Consider the following 21,499-nt stretch of genomic DNA (forward strand, 5'->3'; position numbering starts at 1 on the left):
TTTTTTTTCTTTCTGTGATGCTAGAAGAGACCTGATCAGGTTGTAACAGCTAATACTTCAGGCTTTATTGGGCAGTGTGTCCTGTAGATATGTTTCAAACTAATGTTTGGTTTGATCCAAAGGACAATTTCACTTCCTGGAGAAACACAAGGCAGTTAAAATGCAGTCTTACAAAAAACACATTCTCGAGTATTTATAGTGAGATCTATAATTTGTGGGGTTTTAGCACTGATATCTGCTTTCATTCAGAAAAGCTTGTCTCTATTTACTCTTGATATGCAGGAGGTAAATCTGTTTTATACTCAGATAAGGGCCATAATAGTGTAACTATATGAAACAGAAAAGAAGGCAAAAAATAATAGAGCAGGATACATCTTATAAGTCAAAGTACTTTTTTTTTTTACTTAAATGTCTTGCACAAAAAGTTCTGGTTAACTTAAAAAGTCTTCTGGGGGCAGTAAGTTTAATATATCTGTTATAGGCAAAACAAGCTTTAGTTTTCAGTGGTCAGGACAGTTGGGCAAAAGTATCATTTGATGACTTTTCAAGGGCTAATGACAGCTGAAATGTTGGGTCCACAATTCGACTGAGCATAAGGTAAAGCAAAGAAGTTCGATTATGTGATTAAGACTCTTGCAGCAGGACTCGTGTTGAAAACTTGGTATAGGTTTAGCTTAACAGGTTAATGGGGTTTAATGTAAATGAGCAATGACTCAGCTGCAAGCCTGAATTGTGAGATCTGATAAACGCTGTTTGCCTCTTTCTAGATTAAAAGATCTAGTTTTTAGGCATCACTCACTTTAAATGCATAACTTGCTCTGAATTCCCCTTGGATTCTCTTATTTCATTGAGGAAATGAGCCTTGCCCAAGGCCTGTTACATGCTGGGTACAGTTCATCTGCTAGGCCTTTTTCATAGACCTGTGCTGACTTGGGACTACATGTGAGGTGAGAAAAAATAATCTCATTTCTAAGGCTTTGAAATGAGGATTTACTGTGCTAATTTATCTGTGCTGCTTTCTGAGATGCACTAACTAGCTAGAAGTCAAAAAGTTCAGGACTTCAGGCTTTATTTTTGCCTGAATAAAGACTAGATATGGACATTACTCAAGCTGGGGGATCAAATACAAATGCCAAAACAGGAGCATATTCTGTTTCTCTTCTAGAGAAAGGCAGGAAACATGCAGAGGGAAACCACAAACAAGTTGCTCAGAATCCTCAATATTAGTGATTTTGTATGAAGAGTTTTATGACTGTAGGTTACCACTTCCAAGCTGTTGTTCTAAATTAATTAATTTGAGAAGTTACAAAATGCTTTACATAAAGTAAGGATTTTAGTGAGTACTTTCCGTTTTCCTGTTGCTTTGTGTATGACCTTACAAGTACTTTATCCTGAATCTAGACTTACACCTAACTATTTTGAAGTCCTCTATAACCATAAGAACTCCATTTGGATAATCACAGTGGTGCATGTCTGAGCACAGAAAGCCCTGTTCAGCACCTGTAAACAATATGAGCAGCTAAGAATGCTATAAATGTCTTTTTACACTACATTGTTCACTGACATGCAGGTGTAATTCCCACAATTGTTTTTCCTAGAGGAGTAGGTTTTGATAAGAATGAAAAGAATAGGTTATGCTCTCTGCTGCTTCCTTTGTAGGGTTTTGAATCTCTGTTCATCCCTAGAGTACTGCCTTTGTTTATCACTGGCTATATCTTTATAATAAGAATTGTTTGCATCTGGTTACTTAAAAATAACGCTTTCAAGGGAGACTCAGAAAATGCCTCTTGAAGAACTTCAGGTTTAAGGTGGCAATTCAAAGGCCTCAGATGACAATTACAGCTTGTTTTTAAACCCATGTGGCTAGTGCTTGTAATTAACCTGAATTGTACACAGTGTTTCAAAGTTGCAAAGTTTCAATGTTTCTACTAGCAAGGAAAGCACTGAGAACACTTTTTTCCATCAGCAAGCTGATCCAATGGTTTATTCTTTCCTTATAGAAGCTGGGCATTATCTCTTTGGAATTAAAGTGGCTTCAGATTTAGCTTTTGGCTGGCTAATGCTGTACCGTTTCACTTTATACATGGACTTGTAGCATTAGTATTTTCCTCACTTGAAGGTACTTAATAAACATTAAAATCAAGTCATCCTTTAAACTTGTGAAAAAATGAGATTTGAGATTAACAGGTTTAGCTCTTCAAATCTCATTAAATGTTTTTCACCTAGTCCGTTAATACATGCAAATCTTGGCACTCTCACAGATTCTCTGTAACCAAAGTGAAATAGAAACCTTAAAGCTGGGTGAAATTTTGCATTATAATGCCAAAACTGTGCAAGGATGAACTCCAAATATAAAATGGCCAAAAAAGGACCAACAGGTTCTCTGAACCTATAGAATAAAGTAGTGAAAATTCTTGCTATGTTTAGCTAAAGCTGGTTAGTGCTTGATTGTAAGATCCAGAGCCTTTTTCTACAGCTAAATTCTTCATTCATACGTAAATGCGAATCCTGTTCATACATATCACTTCATTTAAATTTGACTGTTGGAGAAAAAATGTGACACCCAGATCACTCAATAAGACATTATTTTTATTATTTATCCTTTAGAAACTTTGATTAGTGATATTTTTCTTGTTTTGGCACACAGTCTTGGAGGATCTTACTGGAAGTCTCCTTAAAGCCCTGCTAGCACTGATGGGAGGTGAAAATTCTCAAGCCATTTAATGTAAACATTCTTAATGGGTAATTATCATCAAGAAGTTTTGTGTCTGCTGCAGTTGTTCATGTACTGTAAAATAACTGCAAATACCTATTGGTTATCAGGACTTGCAACTTTTTGTTACAAAATCAGATCTGACTATTTGTTATAAAACAAGACAGATTCACATCAATTACATAATTTTTCTGTCTGTCTACTTTCATATCAAGTTGTGTTTGATTTGCAGATAGACCATGAGAAGTATCATACACAACTTACCTGTAGCTTGAAGCACTGAAAAAAGTTTGCTTTGTAAATAACTTGTCCCAAATAACTTTTCCAGGTGCTTCATTAGTTCCTGGTTTCTAGGTTTCTGGCTCCTCCTTAGCCTGCTAAAAGTCAGGATTTGATTCCAGACCTACTGAGCAGCTTCTGCTGAATAAGGTAGCATTTTGAGCTAGACTTTTACCTGGCTAGACTTCTGCTCTCTACAGGTCTAATTTAGGTGCCATCTCATTACCACTTCCAGCTAAGCAGAAAAATCCTGCACCAAAGCCAGACAACTGGGATGAAACAGCAGGCGGCTTTTTTTTGCTTGTATGTTAGACCTAGATTTTAGAAGGTTTTAGATAGCTGCAAACTGTTGTTTAACATCTGAGTGATTCGATACTCATGCTTCTGTAGTGCACTGTAGTACTTCATAGTGCTGTCAGCTTGAAGTGTTGGAAGCTTAGTGAGTCACATCTCTAAGTGGGGAGTTATTGTAGCTATATACAACCAGTCGGGAAATATTTGCACATCCCTGCTATATGTGAGTAGTATGTGTTCCAATATGCTTTTCAGTCTGATAAGGGATCAAATGTGTAATTTTATTGCAAAGCTAACCTTGAAGCAAGTGGTGCTGAAGCTGTTTCATACTTGTATTATCGTGAAAGCTGAGTGAGGGTTGAATTGAAATTTTAGCAATTTCTGGGAGAAGTTAGCTGAGAGAAAGATAACTGGTATGGGATGCCACAATCCAAAAGCTGAAAAGCTTTGTTTAGGAGATTAATTTTAGCTTGTGAAACTGGAGAAGTAGCTGCAGTGGAGGGGCTCGATTATCAAGTGCAAAGACAGCCTCAACAGCTGAATGAGGCTGCTATTAATTCTGTGTGTGTGTGCATATATATATATATATATATATATATATATATATCACAGCAGAGAAGAATATGGAATAAGTGGGGATATGCTCAAATAATATATAAAAAAACACTTGTAGAAACTAATGAGTAAGGGTCAGTCAAGAACCTAATTATTCTTTGCTGTTTAGCCAACAAGGAAAGAAAGAAATCCTGTATTTGTGGCCAGGACAGCTGTTGCTGCCATTCTATGAATCTTTTTCCATAGAAAAGTGGAAGTGATATGTGAAATACAATCTTTAACATGAATTTCTGTGGACTTTGGAAGCACTTGAGTGACCTTACACTATGAAATATTGATCGAGATGTTAGGTTGTGAGATTACAGGTACAAAATGGGAAAAATTTTTAATATACCTGTTAATATCCTCCTGTAGAGACTCCTGAAGCTTGCTTTGTCTTAACAGTTTGATCTGTGCCCAAAGCCATACCTAGAACCTTCAAGCAGCAGCTGCTTTTTGCAACAAAGCTTCTGATTTATTGGCAGCAATGCTGTATGAAATAAGTCTTCTTGGATACCTGAAGCTATGCCTTCAATACTTTTAGAGTCTGAAATTTTGCAGTGCCTAGATGTTCAAGCACAGAAAGGATGCAGCTTTTCCTGTGGAAGTAGTTTTGAGTGTATTTAAGTAAAACTAGGTTCTGCTTGAAACTGGGAATGTAGATTTCATTTGTCTTTGGATAACATTCACACTTTGGAATTTCCCATCCAAATTTACCATTGTTATATTAGATTTGTGTTGTCTCAATATCTACCTTCATGTAATGATTTTGATCACACACAGGACGTAAGAGGTAGTCTGGTCCAATGCCCCAGCAGGGAGCAAGTAGAGCAGGTTGCTCACATCCATCCAGCTGTGAATGTCTGAGGGACCCCCTGCTTCAATGTTTACCTATTCTGATTGCCTCTCCTACTATTTAATAGGTGCATTTCTTGCTGCAGCTCTGTCATCTGTTGTGCTGTTATTATGCAGGTCTAGAAGGAATCTCATTTAATACTTTGTAAGCCCCCACTAGATAGCAGAGGCAGCAGTAAGACACACTTGCAAACACCTTTACTTCAAGCTGAAAGAACACATCTTCATTGTCTGCTGTGTGCTGTAAGCTGTTGCAGTGGTCCTCCACTAGATTTGCTTCAGTAAGTCAAAGCTGCTTTTGTACTGGGCAGCCCAAAATGGCACCATTGCAGATGCAGTTTGTCACAGCAGAATTGATCAGTTTCGTCGACTTCACTTGCTGCATTCCAGGTAGTGAAACCTGATATTCAGCTACATTTCTGAGTTATAGATGAACACAGGTAACTAACTACATGTTCTGTTTGTCTGCTGGGAGATGAGGTTGCTTTCTCCACAGTTGCATTATGCCTGGTCAACCCTCAGCCTGCACTATTGCATGGTGTCACTTTGTTCCAGGTGCAGGGCTTCTGTCTCTGTTAAACTTTGAGGACTGTTTCAAGGGGCTTGAAAAAGAACCCATTCCTAAATCTGACCATCTAGTGTGTTGGACCTCTGCTCTTTATTTCTCCCCAGTTTGATCTATGGATTTACAGAGGGTGTAAACTGTTTCATTGTCTAGTTGATAAATGAAGAGGTAAAACAAGTGAACAGTATTGACTTTCAAATAATGCCAATGTTTATAAATTACATTGTTCACAACAATTTGTAACTCTTCCCTAAGAAACTATTTCCTTCTACATGCTTTTGTGAAAGCTCACTGTGTTTTGAGATGCATAAAAGACAGACTTCATCAGTAAGTTCTCATAGTTTGGGTTTTCAGTGCAAAAAATTGTTTTAGGCTTTAATACTTGGCTTTGAACAGAATTACCATTGTAATTCATCATAAACTAGATAATTCACCTCCTGGAAGAAGCCTTAATTTGAAAATAGTACATTACGTGTAACTGTTTCTTACCATAATGAAAAATTTCATTAGTGGACTCAAGAAATACTTGACTCTTCTGGTAGTAATGACTATTAATAATTGTTATTCTTTATTAAAAAAAAAAATTATCCTGAATCCTGGCTGTTTGGCTTTGTTCCTTGGTTAGCACTACATATGTACATAGAATATGTTGTATTTTTTAAATGGAGGCAGATATCTCTTGGAGGCATGGTAGCTTTCCGTGTGTACTTTTAATCAAGATACATCTAATATTCACATTGATCATTCTAGATAACAAGTACCTATCTTAATTCAGGCTACTTATTATAACTTACTCTAAATTGAGTCATATGGAGCAATCAGTTGATGAAAAATGTCATGTCAGCCTATTAAGTAACATTAGTTCAGAAACAATAGGTAAAATTCAGTTATCTGCTCTTATAACATTGCATAGAAATATTCTTGGAAGGTCAAACTATTCCAAAATATTTATCATCACCTATTTAATCCAATTATTATAAAGAACCATCTGAAAGTCTTTTAGTTGTTTTTTAATTCAAGTAACCAGCTGGAGAACTGCAGATGGTATTGACAATATTATCTGCAATTATGAAGCATCTTCACCAGCATTTCTTCCTTAGATGGCTGCTAAAGTGAGCTATATAGCTATATAAGTAGTGTGCCGCTCTCAACTTTAGAATGCAGGAAATCTTTGCTTCAACTGCACCTGGGGAATATTTCCAAACCTGGAGTCTGAACTGAGGGACAAACAGGCAGTTTCTGGGTTGCTTACTTTCTCTAGTGTTCAACATGTTTGCACACAGATTCCTGCTGTGAAATGGACTTTAGGTGGGGTTTGAAACATCGTAAGCATAGTATAAATGATTCAAAAAAAGCGACCAGGAAATATTTTACCTTAGCATGAACTCCATGTGTGCCCTTCCTTGTATTTGAGAGATTAATGAAGTTTCTTTCTTCGTCCTCTCGCATGACCCCTTGAATGTCACAGGTTCAGTGTCCTATACAAGCCTTTATGCTCCCTGTCTGCATGTTGAAAATTCCTTGGAAACTTGATTCTTAATTTTAAAATCTACCAGTTAGAAATGAAGAAAAATACAGCCACATGAGAAAATATTCAGTATTCATGCTTTAGAGGAGTATGGTTTAACCAGTACTGACAGGTCTTGTGTACAAATAAGGTTTCTGTTATCTGGGTGGCAAAAGAGCCAGTATATGTTGGAGGTTTTTTGTGTACATGTAATTGACTTTTGATTTTTTACAAAGCTTATGTAATCCTGGTAGGGAGACTTTTTTTGTAGTCCTGAAATGTGTTTTAATCCAGAATCGGCTTTATATGGCTGCGGTTTATGTGAAATGGCAAGTGAGTTCCCTTTTGGACAGATTCTAGTTAATAATTGACACATCTGCATGAGAAATTGTTCCCAGTAGTAGTGGGGTTACCTGTGTAACTTGTAGCTTCATGTTAACCTGTCACAGTCGCTCTCCCGTAACAAGTGTCCCTTTTGTATACCTTCTTGGTACAGGAGAGTAAATTAGATGTAATAGTGTGTAATTGTTCTGCAGAGCTAAATACTCTCCATAACTGCTAAAATATTATCCTACTATATGGTATTTAGCTGATTTTTTTGGTTATGTGTTGATCAGTACTATTTCCTTTCAATTTAGATCAGTGTATTGTGACTCGGACGTACCTCTTTCTTCATAAATTCTGGTTCTTCAGTGCGGCCTATTACTTTGGGAACTGGGCATTCATTGCAGTAAGTACTTGGATTTTGGAGGCCTCTGAATCAAGTTGGATAATTTACAGTAGTTGTCCTTGCATCATTTGCATCACTGCACAACAATTTGTTTTACTTATATTGCCCTTAGATGCCGCTGAACTGAATAACAGTAACTTTCTACTTTAAATTTGCAGGTCTTTTTAATTGGATTAATTGTGTCATGCTGCAAAGGCAAGAAATCAGTCATTGAAGGTGAAGTAGATGATGACGATTCAGATACAAGTGATGATGAACCGTCTGTTACTATTGACAGCATTTTGCCTTCATGGTGAAGAAATGTAAAATTATGTTGAGAGTCATGCCCACGTGGAACTCTTATCCAGATAAGCATCTTTGCACCTGTAAAATGAAATGAGTGTACTCACTTAAAGGGATAAAGAACCTGAATATTGCTTTGAGTATCACTGTTAAATGAGAACAAATGTTGAAGCTGACTTTGAATAATATACAGAAAATATTGTTTTATGATTAAACATATATGTAACCTTCTGATGTATAATTTGATGAACTGTTGTAACTATTTCTTAATTCACCATGCTTTTCTCTTAGGTTTTCTTAAATACTTTCATGCTTAACTTGTAGGATTTTTTTATTCATAAATACAACTAGCTAAAATCCTGCAAAACAGTGCCAATATTGCAGGAAAGATTTGGATGAAATCTACACTCTCAGAAGGACTTGACTTAACTTTTGCATTAGTTTTGCTGGGATTTCTGTATAAAACTATAGTTAACAAGAGACTGTCCAATAAAATATGCCAAAAATATTATTTAAATGGTGAGTTTCCAGTCTGTGAAAAATACGTCATTTTCATACTGTGACCTCCGCTGAGTTACCATGGAAATCCTCAGGTAACTGTGAGGTGTTGCACTCTCAAAGGAAATCATAGTGTATATTACAATATTCAGCACTGTTGCAGTGTTTTAGTACAGTTCAGTTCTGAAACTTCCAGGTGCCTGATCTAGTCATAACCAATGGAATTATTAAAATGTGTTTAATTTTAACTTATTTTTCTCTTTAATGCAAATTGTCTAAAGTTCTTTCAATATTTAAAATAAATGTTGTCAATTTGTTTACAAGCCAATATGTTTATATAAACACAGTTCAGAAATATTTTTGTCATTTGTGTTGTCTTTGTAAATTAATCCTATTTTAGCTATATAGTTAGTGAGCAAATTTCTGAGGATGAAAAAAATCTTCATATATCCTTTGGCAGACTCTGAAAGAGAAAATGTTTACAAGGACAGGTTTTTATGCTTCTAGTGCTACCTAAGGGACATTATAGTCTATGCCAGCACCTGAAAATGTGATTAGGTAGTCTTTTTTATAAGACTAATTGTTAAATAGCTATTAGACTGTAGGAGAGTTATTAATATTATGTCCTGCTTTCATGTTTGCATACACTAAAGTTAATTCAAGAACAGTCTACCACTTTCTGCAGTATTTCAGAACAGCAGGCTCTCAGGAACTTCTGAATCCTAATTCTGTATTAGAGAAGGTCTTAGGTGAGTTGTGTCATTAGTGGAGGAACACAGGAAACTGATGTTTGGACTATAGGGACAGAAAAACCTGATGTCTTTTAACAAGCTGCCTGTGCCAGCTGCCTCAGTAATACAAATGCTGATGTGGCAGTGTGGAAGAATCACACACAGAATGAGCTGACTTGGAAGGGACCCACATGGATCATTGAGCCCATCTCCTGGTGTTGTAGGTGGATCATAAGCTGAAAATATGCAGTCAGGTCTGTTCAACTAATATCAATCAATCGGTTTGCTACCAGTGTGACATTTGAAAGGACAGAAATGTATTCAAACACTGAGAGTAGATACTGAAATTTGACTAGGCAGTCTGAGCTGTCTGACTAGAATTAGCTGAATATTATTTAGACATGACTACTGGGGAAACTTGCAAGGAATTAGTTATAAGAAGTTCAAGTAATTCAGACAGAAGGTGGATTGTGATGTTGACTGTCCAGAAGCTGCATCCAGAGCATAGCAAGAACTTGGAGTATACTTGTAGAGGCCCTGGTGGAAAACTTACATGAGCTAATTTAAATAAAGTTAACTGCTCAGATGTCCTCCATTTGTGGGTTTTATTCATTTGTCATCTTCAGTTTTAACCAGAAATTGTCACTTCCTTCTTACAGGTTTGTTTGTAACACAGCTTTGCAGAGTTATAAGCATTCTGCCCTAACTCTGCCCTGGGGACATCGTCTGGGGAAGATTGCTGGGAAGGTGTTAATTTTGTGCCAAGTGGCTGCTTCATGCTATGTGCAGGCCAAGGGGATCACTGGCCGAGATGCCTGGCTAGTCCCTAGGTACATTTTGTTATAGGCCTCTCCTGTTTCTAGCATTTCCGTAATTTCCAAGTATTTCTTCCCAATACAGTTCTTTTTCCTGTTTAAGTAGTCTATATGCAGTAAATACAACAATCTGCCTTTGAAATGATGACTTTGTCTTTTTAATTGGCGGATTCAGTAATACCAGGATTTTTTAATCCAGGTATTAATCAGATTTATAAGCAGCCCATTGTTAATTGCAGCTATCAAGAAGCAGATTTTTCTAGGAGGGTTCAAAAGTTACTTCAGACATCTGCTGTCACCCTCTGTCACAGAAGCAGTAAATAACTGCCAGCATTCATAATCGGAATTATTCATCACCTGCCACATCATCACTAAAATTTTTCTAAGAGTTCAATGAACCATTTGACTGACAAGGTTTTAAAAGATTTTCCACACACTAATGTAATTGTAATGAATATACACTCAAGAATTAATCTCTAAATACTATATGTGATGGAATGGAAACTTGACTTTTTTAGCTGTATTGTGCCTTTAAAATGAACTAGAGGTGTTTTTGAAGTTTACTGCGTGAACTCTGGCTGTTTTTCTGCATTGATTATCACCCAGTCAAGAAATCTAGCAGTGAAGTTTAAGACAGCCGTGGCTTAAAATACTTGGCTTTGATCAATACTTGAAGGAACTTCCAAGAAACAGAACTTCCACTATATTTTTGTCCTAGTTGCCTCTTGTGCAGTCTTAAATATTTGCAGTTAGAACAATTAACTACTTTTCATCCACAAAGTTATAGTGTTGCTGTAGCAGCACATCTCACTCACTTAGCTGTTAAATATGAAATGATAGTCCAGTTTTCTGCAGTTTTGGGAGCAAATTTGAACATTGCAGTCATGATACAATAGTGTTCTACCTTGCAAGCAAACATTTAATATCTTCTATTGAGTCTTCAGAGATGCGTTTTCTGGACTAAAGTCACTAAAAGGCATCAGAATTGTTTCACTTCTTTCTTTAAATGAGTGGTATTTCAAATCCATCTCTGAAATGTGAGCTTTCAAAACTTCTGTAGTGCTGTTGTCAGACCTGCCTTAAGTTACCTTTGTTGTTGCACTTCTTCATGTTGGAGGCTCATGAATATTTAGAAACTAGAGAGCCTCAAATCTTGCTGACATGTCAAATTAATCAAGATCACTAGGAATATGTTGGATAGAATTCAGCAACATGTGCCAAATAGGTGCTTGTTTTGCTACTTGGACTACAGTGATTGGTAATTTATCCAGAGTTCGAGGTCAGAAGTATGATAAAGCTGCTTGTTTCTTATGTGAAGCTGAGAGCGTGCTGCAGATTTCCTGCTGATTGGCATAAACAAGTGAAAAGCCTTTCCTGGTAAAGATGAAAAGAAATATCTGCTAACTTTTTGTATTTTTTGCTTTAATTTCAGGAAAGTGATTGCAGGGTAGATGAGATTTTTGCACTGAAAATTATAATCTACTTCTGGATAAAGTGTACCTGTACAAGAGCCATGCTGCAAAGGATGGTAATTGCATGCTCAGAAAATGTGACTATTTAAGCTGAAAACTAATGAACCTTTTCAATGCTTATGATTTGCTTCTGAATAATCAGCGTAGACATAACTATGCAGTTTCTTTGAGAGATCTTCTATTGCTTAGAAACTATTTCTTGGGCTTTCAGCTGTTCTTTGGTTTTGTCAACACAAGTTTGAGTTGGACAGTTTGAGTTGGCCTACAAAGGAGCTTTGAAAAGCATTACCTCCTTGTAGAAACTATGATGTGGATTATCCTAAAATAATGCTAAGTGCTGTTATACATAGCAGAGGTACAGTTGAAGTGTTTAAGGTAACTGATAAGCGTAGAAGGTAACTTTTTTTCTAGTAAGTAAGCAGATATTCAGCCCTTATGACTGCACTGATACAGTTCTGGGCATGGGCAGGGAAATAAAGCCTTGCTTCTGAGATAAAGCAAAGGAGAAAAGATTTATCCTTTTCTAAAATTATTAAAATAATTTTAAATACTCAAACTGTAACATTTTTCAGGATCTTCGGTTAAAGATTATAGTTCATATTGAAAATGTTTCTTACATTAGTGTAGATCTGTTCTCTTGTAACCTTCTGCAAGGTCGTTTTTCTTGCAGATAAAGCAAAGAAATGAAATTGAGAATCACTATCTCTTCTGCAAATGTGTATTTTGAATGTACTTCTCAAAAGAAATAAAAGCCTTGTTTTGATTGTAGCAAGATACGATTTTCTATTAATACTCTAAACCAAATTCTGCTTCTAAATTAAGATACTTGCCAATTGTGGATAATTAAATGGATCAGAAATTCTTCAGCTTTAGTGAGATGTGGTTGTTACAAAAATTATCTGGAAGTTGGGCTATTTTTAACTTCCTTCTATTCAGAGAGGTTGCGTGAGTGATAGCACTTCAGTCAAATTTATAGCTGTAAAGAGGGTTATTTCTTTTAAATAAACAGACAGTTTAAGCACATTTAACAACCTGTATTTATAGTTCTCTTCCAGATTTACCTCTAGAAGTGTGATGTGTTTAGGGGGTCAAACAGAAGAATTCTGGTTTATAGAGGGCTGGTAATAGTGGTAAGCCATAGATGTGGTAAGTTTCGCGATCCTCTTATATTGATATTGAGTCCTTATTTTGAATGTTATAAAAATCTGTGTTTTTTCACAAAGAAAATAATGCAGGTTGCCTGTAAAACCAAACGGCTTTTTTGCACATTTTTGCAGGACAATTTCAAAATTGTTACCATGAGAATCCTAAAGTCTTGCATAAAAATGGTGATTGTGAGACATTCAAAGTAAATGTGATGCTGAATAAGTGTGGAGTTTCTACTGAAATTCCAGTCTGGATATGGTGCTTTTCACCAAAATGTGTGGAACCTCCTGCAAGGGCATGAAATATAGATTGAGTTAATACCTTTGCTTCTGCTAAGCTGCCTAAGTATATTTCTTCAACCAATAGTACTTCAGATTCAGGACAGCAACGACTTGGTATGAATGTCTATGATATTTCTCACACAGATAAGCCCCTTCCCAAACTTACAGCCTATGAACTTACCACTTTATTAGACTTTTGAAAGAGTCTCCTGGGACTAAAATATTTGATTCTGACACTTAGTATATGATTTAAAGGTACCATTTACATCTGAAGTTTAGAATTATAGAATCATTTGGAAAACTTGGAGAAGACTTTTAAGATTATCAGGTCCAACAGTAAATCTAACGCTGCCAAGTCCACCAGTAAACCATGTCCCTAAGCACAACGTTTACATGTTTTTGAATTCTCTGAGTTTTACTTAGTCTTCTTTAAACTTTTAAGTTAGAAAAGTGCAAATCTACATTCTTATTGCCTGCTACCCTTACAGCCTTTCCAAATAAAAATGGTAAGATGCTGTTGACAAGTATATCTGATCTGCATGGAATGTTCTTTTGGAATGGGCTAATGAAGAAAACTTCAGTTTACTGTAAAGAAGTGTTTTGTTCTATCTTGAGGTGCAAAGTCATGAATATGGAACAGCTTTTTTTTTTTAACTTGGAAGTTAATTTCTTAACAATGGATGTATCTTTCTAGTGCATGGAGAAAAAAATCGTAACTGGAAAATATGAACTCCAGAGGAATCCTCATTTTCCCAGCTATCAGGCAGCTACTTTATTTTTTCAGAAATTTGTATCAAATAAATGGTATTTTTATTAATTTCCTTGTCTAGAAAGATAATGCCTTTTAAGTTGTGCAGATACTGATATCAGGATTATTTTAGGGTGTGATTTTCAAAAATTTTGAGTGAAGCTCCTACTGAAAACCTCAAGGGTTTCGATCCTAGGGGATTTGGAACACACTGCTTTGTGCTTGAAGTACTTAGGGAAAATACAGACCCAACTGTTTTCCTTTCTGTTAATGAAGGAATTAAATATATTAAAAGCATGATTTTAATGAATGGAGTTGAAAATGTTGTCAGTTTTAGGTATGTGAAATTACATTCCTAAAAAGTTAGTACTTGACTAATTCAGTCATTGTAGGACAAGTTTCAGACTTACCTGGTCTTGTCCCTGGTTCTGAGAGGCAGCAGAATGGTACTATCAGAATTGACTGTAATCTTTCCGAAACTATCTTTGAGCATAGAGTTAAGAGACTTAATAATAGAGAATGGGGTTTTTTTCTGGAGGCTGTTTTTAATCTTTGACTTTTAGTCCTGTGCTGTTCAGAGCTTGTCTAAATGGTACATGACAATATTCTGGAAGGGGCTGACAGCTCTAGGAAGCAATTGTTCATAGAAAAGACAAAGGTTGAGAGAAAAGACTCTTACATGTGCTAGATTCACAGAACTTAAAGCTTGCACTACAGAGGTCCACACTTCAGACAATCTGGTATCTAACAGCTCCATGCTGCTTCACTCTAGGCTAATTTGCATTGTAGGGAGTCAATGCTGAAGGGTGTAAGCAAAGCTGAGTGCTGAGAAAGGAGCTTGCTGGTTACAGGTGCACAGGACCTAAACCTGATCTGTAGGATTCTAAATTTTGGTCTATAAAAAGGCTTTCGTTGCTGACAGAGAATCAGATTTCTCTAGTCCATCACTGGATAGGTGATCTAGTTGAAATTGTCCCTTCTCATTGCAAAGGAGGTTAGATTAGGTGAGCTTTATAAGTTCCCTTCTAACCCAAACCATTCTGTGATTCTCACCATGGTATCATAGGATTACATTCTTGTTGAGTTAGATCTCAAGACCTGTATGACCTGTTTTGGAATGTGGCGAAGAGGAGTGTTTGGTAGAAGCTGAGTGGGTGCTGATCCTGGATGATTAGATCTTTCACATTCATAGCAAAGGTAGATTAAAACACATGGGCCGAATTTAGTCTGAACAAGTCCTAGCTGAAAACTGAGCCATTTCGTTTGAACAAACTTATTCCAGGTTGTCGGAGTCCAGGGCATTCCTCTGGATGCCCTGGGAGGCCACAGACCTAACAAGAGGGTTTGAGATCTGTACAGGGGGGTTTGGAATCTGTACAGGGGAGTTTTGGAGCTGTACAGGGGGGTTGGATATCCTGGCACAGAGCTCATGTGGACACTGCCTTTGACTTCAGTCCATGGGAACGGCTTCCAACATTAAGGGAAGAATTACAAACCACAAAGATGTGAAAAAAGTAGTTTAGTTTGGTATGGGATGAGGAATGATGTAGTTTTGAGTTTTTAGAATATAGGTACGTGGGGGACAAGATGGAGGATTTAGGGTGTTGCCCTTAGTTCTTCCTTCTTCTCCCCTGGCCTCCATCTTTTGGTGACGGTGGCACAAAGTAGTTTAAGGAGATTGGATTAGAGTAAAGTTGACCATTTTAGTATAGGTGATAGGTATTGGAATATAAGTATAAACAGGTGATACATAACTTTCTGTGTAAAGGGACTGCAACGTCCCACTGTGGGGGGAGTCGCCTCGTGTCCTAGCTGCTGTTCAGATCTCGGCTGGGCACGGAGAACATTTTAAGATATGAAACAGTAAACAACACGAAATATCAAGAGAACAAGACCTTGAGGACTTCGCTTCTTTCTTGCGGCCTGGCTCGGGGCTTTCGGAGGGAAAAAGAGCTTTTAACATCTTTAAGCTCGGGTGAGGAGACCTAACCTGACACCAGGTATTTTTAGTTTATGGTTTAGGTTACCAATCTTTCTAGATAATCTGTAGTTAAGGTCCCTTGTGTATTCAGAGATGTCCTTCTCTGCAGATGTGCCTAATATCTGACGTGTTCGCAGTACAGATAGTACACTGCACTTCATGCAGGCTGGCTGCAATGCCTACCCAGTACTGCTAGATCATGGCAGTGTCCTCAATTTGGGTAAAACTAACTTTTGTTTTCACAACTGGAAAAGAATCCTCATCCCTGTGCTCTGAGGAAGAACTTTGTACCTGCTGTTGAATTTGATATATTGCAGACTTCTAAACATCTCTTGACATCAAAAAGGAAAGTAGAAGCAGCAGCTTCTATGGCCAGTTGCTCTGTGGTGTGTCCACAGGGCAAGGGGGGTGGTGGTGGTCTGACCAGAGTGGTACACCTGGCTGGCAGTGAATTATAGTTTTTCTAGTCTTGGAGGCATTCCAAGAGTAGCTGGATTGGTCCTTCAGGCTTGAAAAAAGCTGTGTGGTAACACAGTCCAACCTAAAAGTGCATTCATTGCTCATCCAGCTATGTTGTCCTGCTGAACAAAAGGCTTTTCATGCTGTGGAACCAGTGCTACCATGTGATGTGTGTGGAACCAGCACTGATGTGCAAGGCTTGCTGAGCAGACAAATGGTGCCAGTTCCAAGTGGTAACAGTACAAATCCACATCCTACCAACAGGAGTTCTGTCTTCTGGAGATGAAGCATGTCTATTTTCTGTTTCAGAAAAAGCTGAAGATCAGCATCCTGACAAGCTGGCATCCTCCTACAGTGGAGCAAGGAGCTGTTTTAATGCTTTTCAACTGTTTCCACAGATTTCCGGTGCCACTGTAGAAATCATGTGAGGATGGTTCTGTCTCATCCTCTTAGCTATGTGTGAACAGGCCCTGTTTTGACAGGCTTGCTGGATGTGTGTTCACAGTTCCCAGTAAGGCTCCCAGGTCCCATGCCAAAGACACAGCGATGAGTACGTCATTCAGATTTGGCAAATCTGTCATTGGGCTGGATGAATAATGTGGAGAAGGGCTGCTCCTCACGCATGTGAATTTCTGTCTTAAGGAATGTACTGAAATAGAAATGTTTTCGTATTAGTGTCCTGTTTTAGGCCAGTGCCTGAAAAAATCTTTGTAGCAGCAACTCTGAGCTGTCTGATATGGTGGGGATGTTTTGAATTGAAGAGCTCATCTCATAAAAAAAGTAGCATATCCCTGCTGATGGTGTTACTTCTAATCTTATTCCATGTGTTTCTGATGGGCCTTGTTTAGATTTACCTATTCCATTTAAATTCAATGTAGGACTTAACTCACTATTCTCCAATAACAAATTCTTAAGCTTTTCCATTTAAGATTTTCCATTTGTTTTTCAGTCTGTATTTTAAAACGCCTTTTCAGGACTCTAATCCAATCCTGTGGGCAAATGATCTTTAAATGCCTTGAGGAATCCACTCATTCTATGTAATAACTGTGTAAAATTTATCCTCCATTTAAATAATCTGTTTGTGTAGTTGAATTCTCCTAAGTCACGATCCTCTCATGGCTAAAAGAAACTATATGTTCTGGTTGTACTCCATGCCCTATTGTTGCTCTCTGTGTGTTGTTTGGACTCTTTCCAAAACCATTCCTGGTGAGTCTTTTGCAGATCCTGAGCTCTTTAACTGCAAAGATTATGCTGCTAGTTGGCAGATGTACTTTTAAGAATTTCCCTTCCATTTCATCACAGCTCTTACAGCATAATTATTTTTTGAAATATGTCAGTACCCCTAAATCTGTAGTGCTCCTGTGTGAGTTTTATAACATTGCAGTTATAAAACTTTACGTGTTGGCCTTGACTGTTTAAATTGCATGGATGAGAGCTGTTCTCCATACTGAAATGGATTCAGCTAGCAGTTCTTGTTCCTGTTGTGCTGAAGAGGATCCTGCTCTGTAGTCACATACAGCGGCAGTAATCAATATGAAGTAAAAAAACCCGAACTCTCTAATGTGCTCCACTCAGGAGTTTGTCAGATTGTCTCTGAAGTTGCCCAGTTCCAGCAAGCCATAGCCAGTTTTTAACTGTCCTTAAAGCACTTCTTTGCTGTAGAGTTATTCTCTTCCAAGAGCAAGTAATGAGTCATATTGTTTGCATCTTATGTGTTCATGTAGTTAGTTCTTAGTTATGAAAAATGCTCCTCCAGAGCAATGAAGTTTAATTTTAAAAGGTTCCTAGGGTGGAAATGGTTGTGCCAAAGTATTAAAATAACTTGTTATGTCTCATCTTGCCCCAGAGATAGGAATGTGAAGCATAATTTTCATAATGTGGACATTTCTGTAACATTAATAAAATGTGTAGTTTGGTATAGCATATAAAGCTCAGTGTAAATTATGTTGTATTTATACAGAATTCTCAGAAGTGACAGCTATTAAAAAAGAGAGTGAGTTCTCACTCTTGAATCAGTTTTTTTAACTAGTGAAATACAAAAGTATATATGCAGTAGTGAAAACAGTGCCTATTTGAATTAAGAATAATCATACACTGTCCCTTAGGTAAGGAAGCAATAGAATGAGAATGAAACTGAGTCATGCTGAACGGCTTTAGTAGCTTGCTGCCAAAAGGAACCCTCTCTGCATATTCCTGCAGCATGTAGTGCTTGTTTAATCTGTTTGTGAGCTCACTCAGTTTATTACTGTAACAGCAAAACTAAACAGCAGCTAGGGAGGGAAAGGAGGGGAGAACAACAGCATGAGTGGAGAGGGGTGATGATCTGGGGAAGGATAGTGACTGACCTCTGGACAGCCAGCAGCTGATCACATTGTAAGGCTCTTAAAGATAGATTTTCCATCTCTGTAAGACTCCAGAAGGACAACTGTAAGAACGAAGCTGCTTTACCAAAAAAAGAAATGTCCATATAAGGACTGCATACTTGGATATGAAGGTGGATGTGGTGCTGTTTTAGCCACGCTGGAGGTCACTTGTCTAGCCAAGGGAGACCTATGTCCTAGGGAAGTCTGGTTGCCAAGGTGTTTTCTTGCCCATTCTCTTTCTCTCTACCTCTGCCTGTCATCATGGCATCATCTTACATAATTTGTACTTCTGTACTGCTAATATATGGTGGTTTTTGGCTGCTTTTTAAATTTCTTTTAATCTTTTTGGAATGTTTTGCCATACCATGAGTTGAAATAGAAGTGGTCTAAATGGCAAGTTGATAACATGACATTTTTCACACGAAGATGCAGAAGATCTCTGCAATGCCTTGGCTATGCCCAGACCTCTTCCATGTTGTTCAGGTATCCAGAGAGCCACAGACTTGCATGGACTGGGGAACAGCTGTCACCTGCTGAGAGAGAAGCCAAGTGTCTTTGACAGGTCACCACAAAGGGGTTTTTGAGTTGTGCTGAAGCATTGCAGTGCACACTTGATCCTTGAGGGTCCCAAAGGAACTGATGAGATAGATGAGCTGACTGATTTGTCATCGCCTGCTGTTCCTTAGAATGCAACTGTATTTGCACTGCTGGAGCAGGTGGGTTCAGAACTCATTATGGTGTAAGTCAGGCTCAATTACATGCCGAAAGAGGGAGTTCAGAATCATCTCTGAAACAAAACTAAAAGGGAAGGGCTTTAATTACAGTAAAAGATAATCCTGTGAACATCAGAAAATGGGGAAGTACTCCTCTGTGACTCCAGGATCTCAACATGCGTTGCCTAAGGCCATCAGAGGATTTACTACAATTTTGTTGTGCCAGCCTTCACTGAAAGGGTCAGTTAGCTGACTCCTGTGTGCTGGTGGCTGAAAGATTTAATCCAGTGATGAAAAGGTAAAATTTAGCTTTGTATAAAGATGGGACGTACTAATGTCTTGGTTTAGGAAGACAGGTATCTGCTAGGTAAAATTACAATCAGAGGCTCTTTGGCAAAGATTTGGGAAATAGGAATAGCAGTTCTTTACTAGTATGTAATACAAAGCAAACAAACACAAAAAAACTCCTCCCCCACCAAACAACTACAGCATTAATGACAAACGACAACAGTACCAAGAACCTTGAGGGCTTTGTTTCACAAAACCCAGGGCAGTTTGGTTTCGGTGTCCCTGCAGGATCCTCAGAGCACCAAGCTGGAACAGTGGAAAAGTCCCGGGCTGGTAGCTGGGATGACAGGGTGTCCCGGCAGGCAGGGGCAGGATGTCCCGGCAGCGCAGGGGGTGCAGGGTCACGCTGCAGCAAGAGGAGCAGCGCCGAAGAAGCTCGAAGGCGAGGCAGAAAGCGGCCCAGCTTCCGCAAGTGGCAGAGAAAAACTCAGGATTCAGGTCGAACCGGTGATAGTAGATTTCCCAGGACTGGATCCCTTTGGCCACAGTGAAACTCCTCCAGCCAGCAACAGCCGTTCTTCGCTCGGCGTGCTTTGCGGCCGCTGAGCTCCTCGAGGAGCGGCAGACACGCGCCTCCCCGAACGCCGGAAGCAGAAAAGCATGCAGCTGCCTCAAGCTGTGTCTTTTACCTGCGTTATCTCCCCCTTCCACCTTTTGTCCACCTCTTTGTTTCGGTTAAGTACTCTCCAGTATCCAACACTTGGTCTCCTTGGTAACTTGTGGGGAAAAAATTCTTTAGAGAAAAAAAAAAAAAAGGAACAAACCTAACCCCCAACAACTAAGAGGGTACTTCCGTAAGACATTACCAGTTGGGTTAAGCCTGTTGAACTTTGTCCTAAAATTGACCAGATTCCTCTGCTGCTGCCTGCCCAAAACCTGTCCCACCTCCCCACCCCCCCAAAAAAGGCTGATGAGGTGACACTCTTTCAGCTCTTTTGGGTAAGTCAGTGATGTGTCACAACACTGAAAAAAAGAGCAAGTTGAGTGTTTCTTTCACTTGTAGAGCTGAAAGTAGTATTCAGAAAAAGCCAACCCCATCAGCTTCCAAGAAAAAATGGTTGAAGTTGGTAGGTACCTGCAAGCTTGACAGCAGATAAGTAATAATTGCCATAGATTTACTGAAATCAGTTTTCTACCCTGAAAAAGGTATGGGCATTGTGGACAGGGAAAGGCAATTTGACAGTCCCGATAGTGTTTTGATAAGCACTACCAGGAAACCTCCTAGAGCCTAAATGGAGAAGTGGTTGGAGGACTGCACTCAAGAGGTGTTAACTGATCATTAATATACCCTGAAAAACATACTAGGTTTGGTATTTCCATCTTCCCTGTATTCAGTGTTTTAGCAACATTATGATTGGACCAGGATCATGAAATGTGGAATAGATTTAATAAACCTGCAATTAGTTTAAATTTGAGGAGGAATGCAAGCACTGTAGAATAAAAGAATTACTTTTTAAGAGTTCTGAGAAATGACAGAAATGGTTGATATGACCAGATGGAGTCAGAATAAAGGACAAATGGCTACTGGGTCTAGCTTAGAAATTTCTCTGAAATTTACTGTGCATTACAAGATGGACAAGTACAGTTTGTGGCTACAGTTTTTTTCACCCCTCAATAGACTTATGAGAACACATAAATGGGTATCTGACCTTCATGAACTGCAAAATCATTTTTCCACTTAAAAATGTTAAGGCTTGAGGAATACATCCTGCTGCTCTAGGTACAGCCTTTAAGACGCCTGAGAGCAAATCAGATCAAATTCTTGGGAGGCTAATAAGAATGGTAAGGTGTCAACACATGACTTGGAGGCACAGGCTGGATGAACTTCTAGAATAACTGTTTTAATAGCAAGAATTGTGAACTTTTGGGACTTGTTGTTTAGGAAGGTTATGGAGTCTGTCATGGATGATCCATGTCTAACCGGTTCTTATGCTTTTTTTAGAAGGAAGGTGCCTGTCTCAAGGCACTGCAAAATCCTTCATTATGCTTCCAAATGCTAACGCTGTTAAAGACAGGCTTGCAAACATGCTAACCAGCACACATTAGAGCCCATATCTCTAATTAACATCTGTTTTGTGAAACTCTCTTCTTCATGAACAATACTTCTAACTTGCTGTTCAGGATT

General features: G+C 38.3%; 1 protein-coding gene across 1 annotated transcript in view; it reads left to right on the forward strand.

The window, feature by feature from the left end:
• The window catches only part of LMBRD1 (LMBR1 domain containing 1), a 70,044-nt gene extending 61,370 nt beyond the window's left edge, over nucleotides 1–8,674 (forward strand). Inside the window, exons 15-16 of the mRNA XM_066179719.1 lie at nucleotides 7,446–7,537; nucleotides 7,696–8,674. Of these exons, the coding sequence (XP_066035816.1) occupies nucleotides 7,446–7,537; nucleotides 7,696–7,833 (230 nt within the window). The 3' untranslated portion in view covers nucleotides 7,834–8,674. The remainder of the gene's footprint in view (nucleotides 1–7,445; nucleotides 7,538–7,695) is intronic.
• The last annotated feature ends 12,825 nt before the right edge of the window (nucleotides 8,675–21,499 follow it).

The sequence above is a fragment of the Chamaea fasciata genome, unplaced genomic scaffold (genome assembly GCF_029207755.1).
Source record: "Chamaea fasciata isolate MVZ Bird 193981 ecotype frontalis unplaced genomic scaffold, bChaFas1.0.hap1 SCAF_3, whole genome shotgun sequence".
NCBI classification, from domain to species: Eukaryota; Metazoa; Chordata; class Aves; order Passeriformes; family Sylviidae; genus Chamaea; species Chamaea fasciata.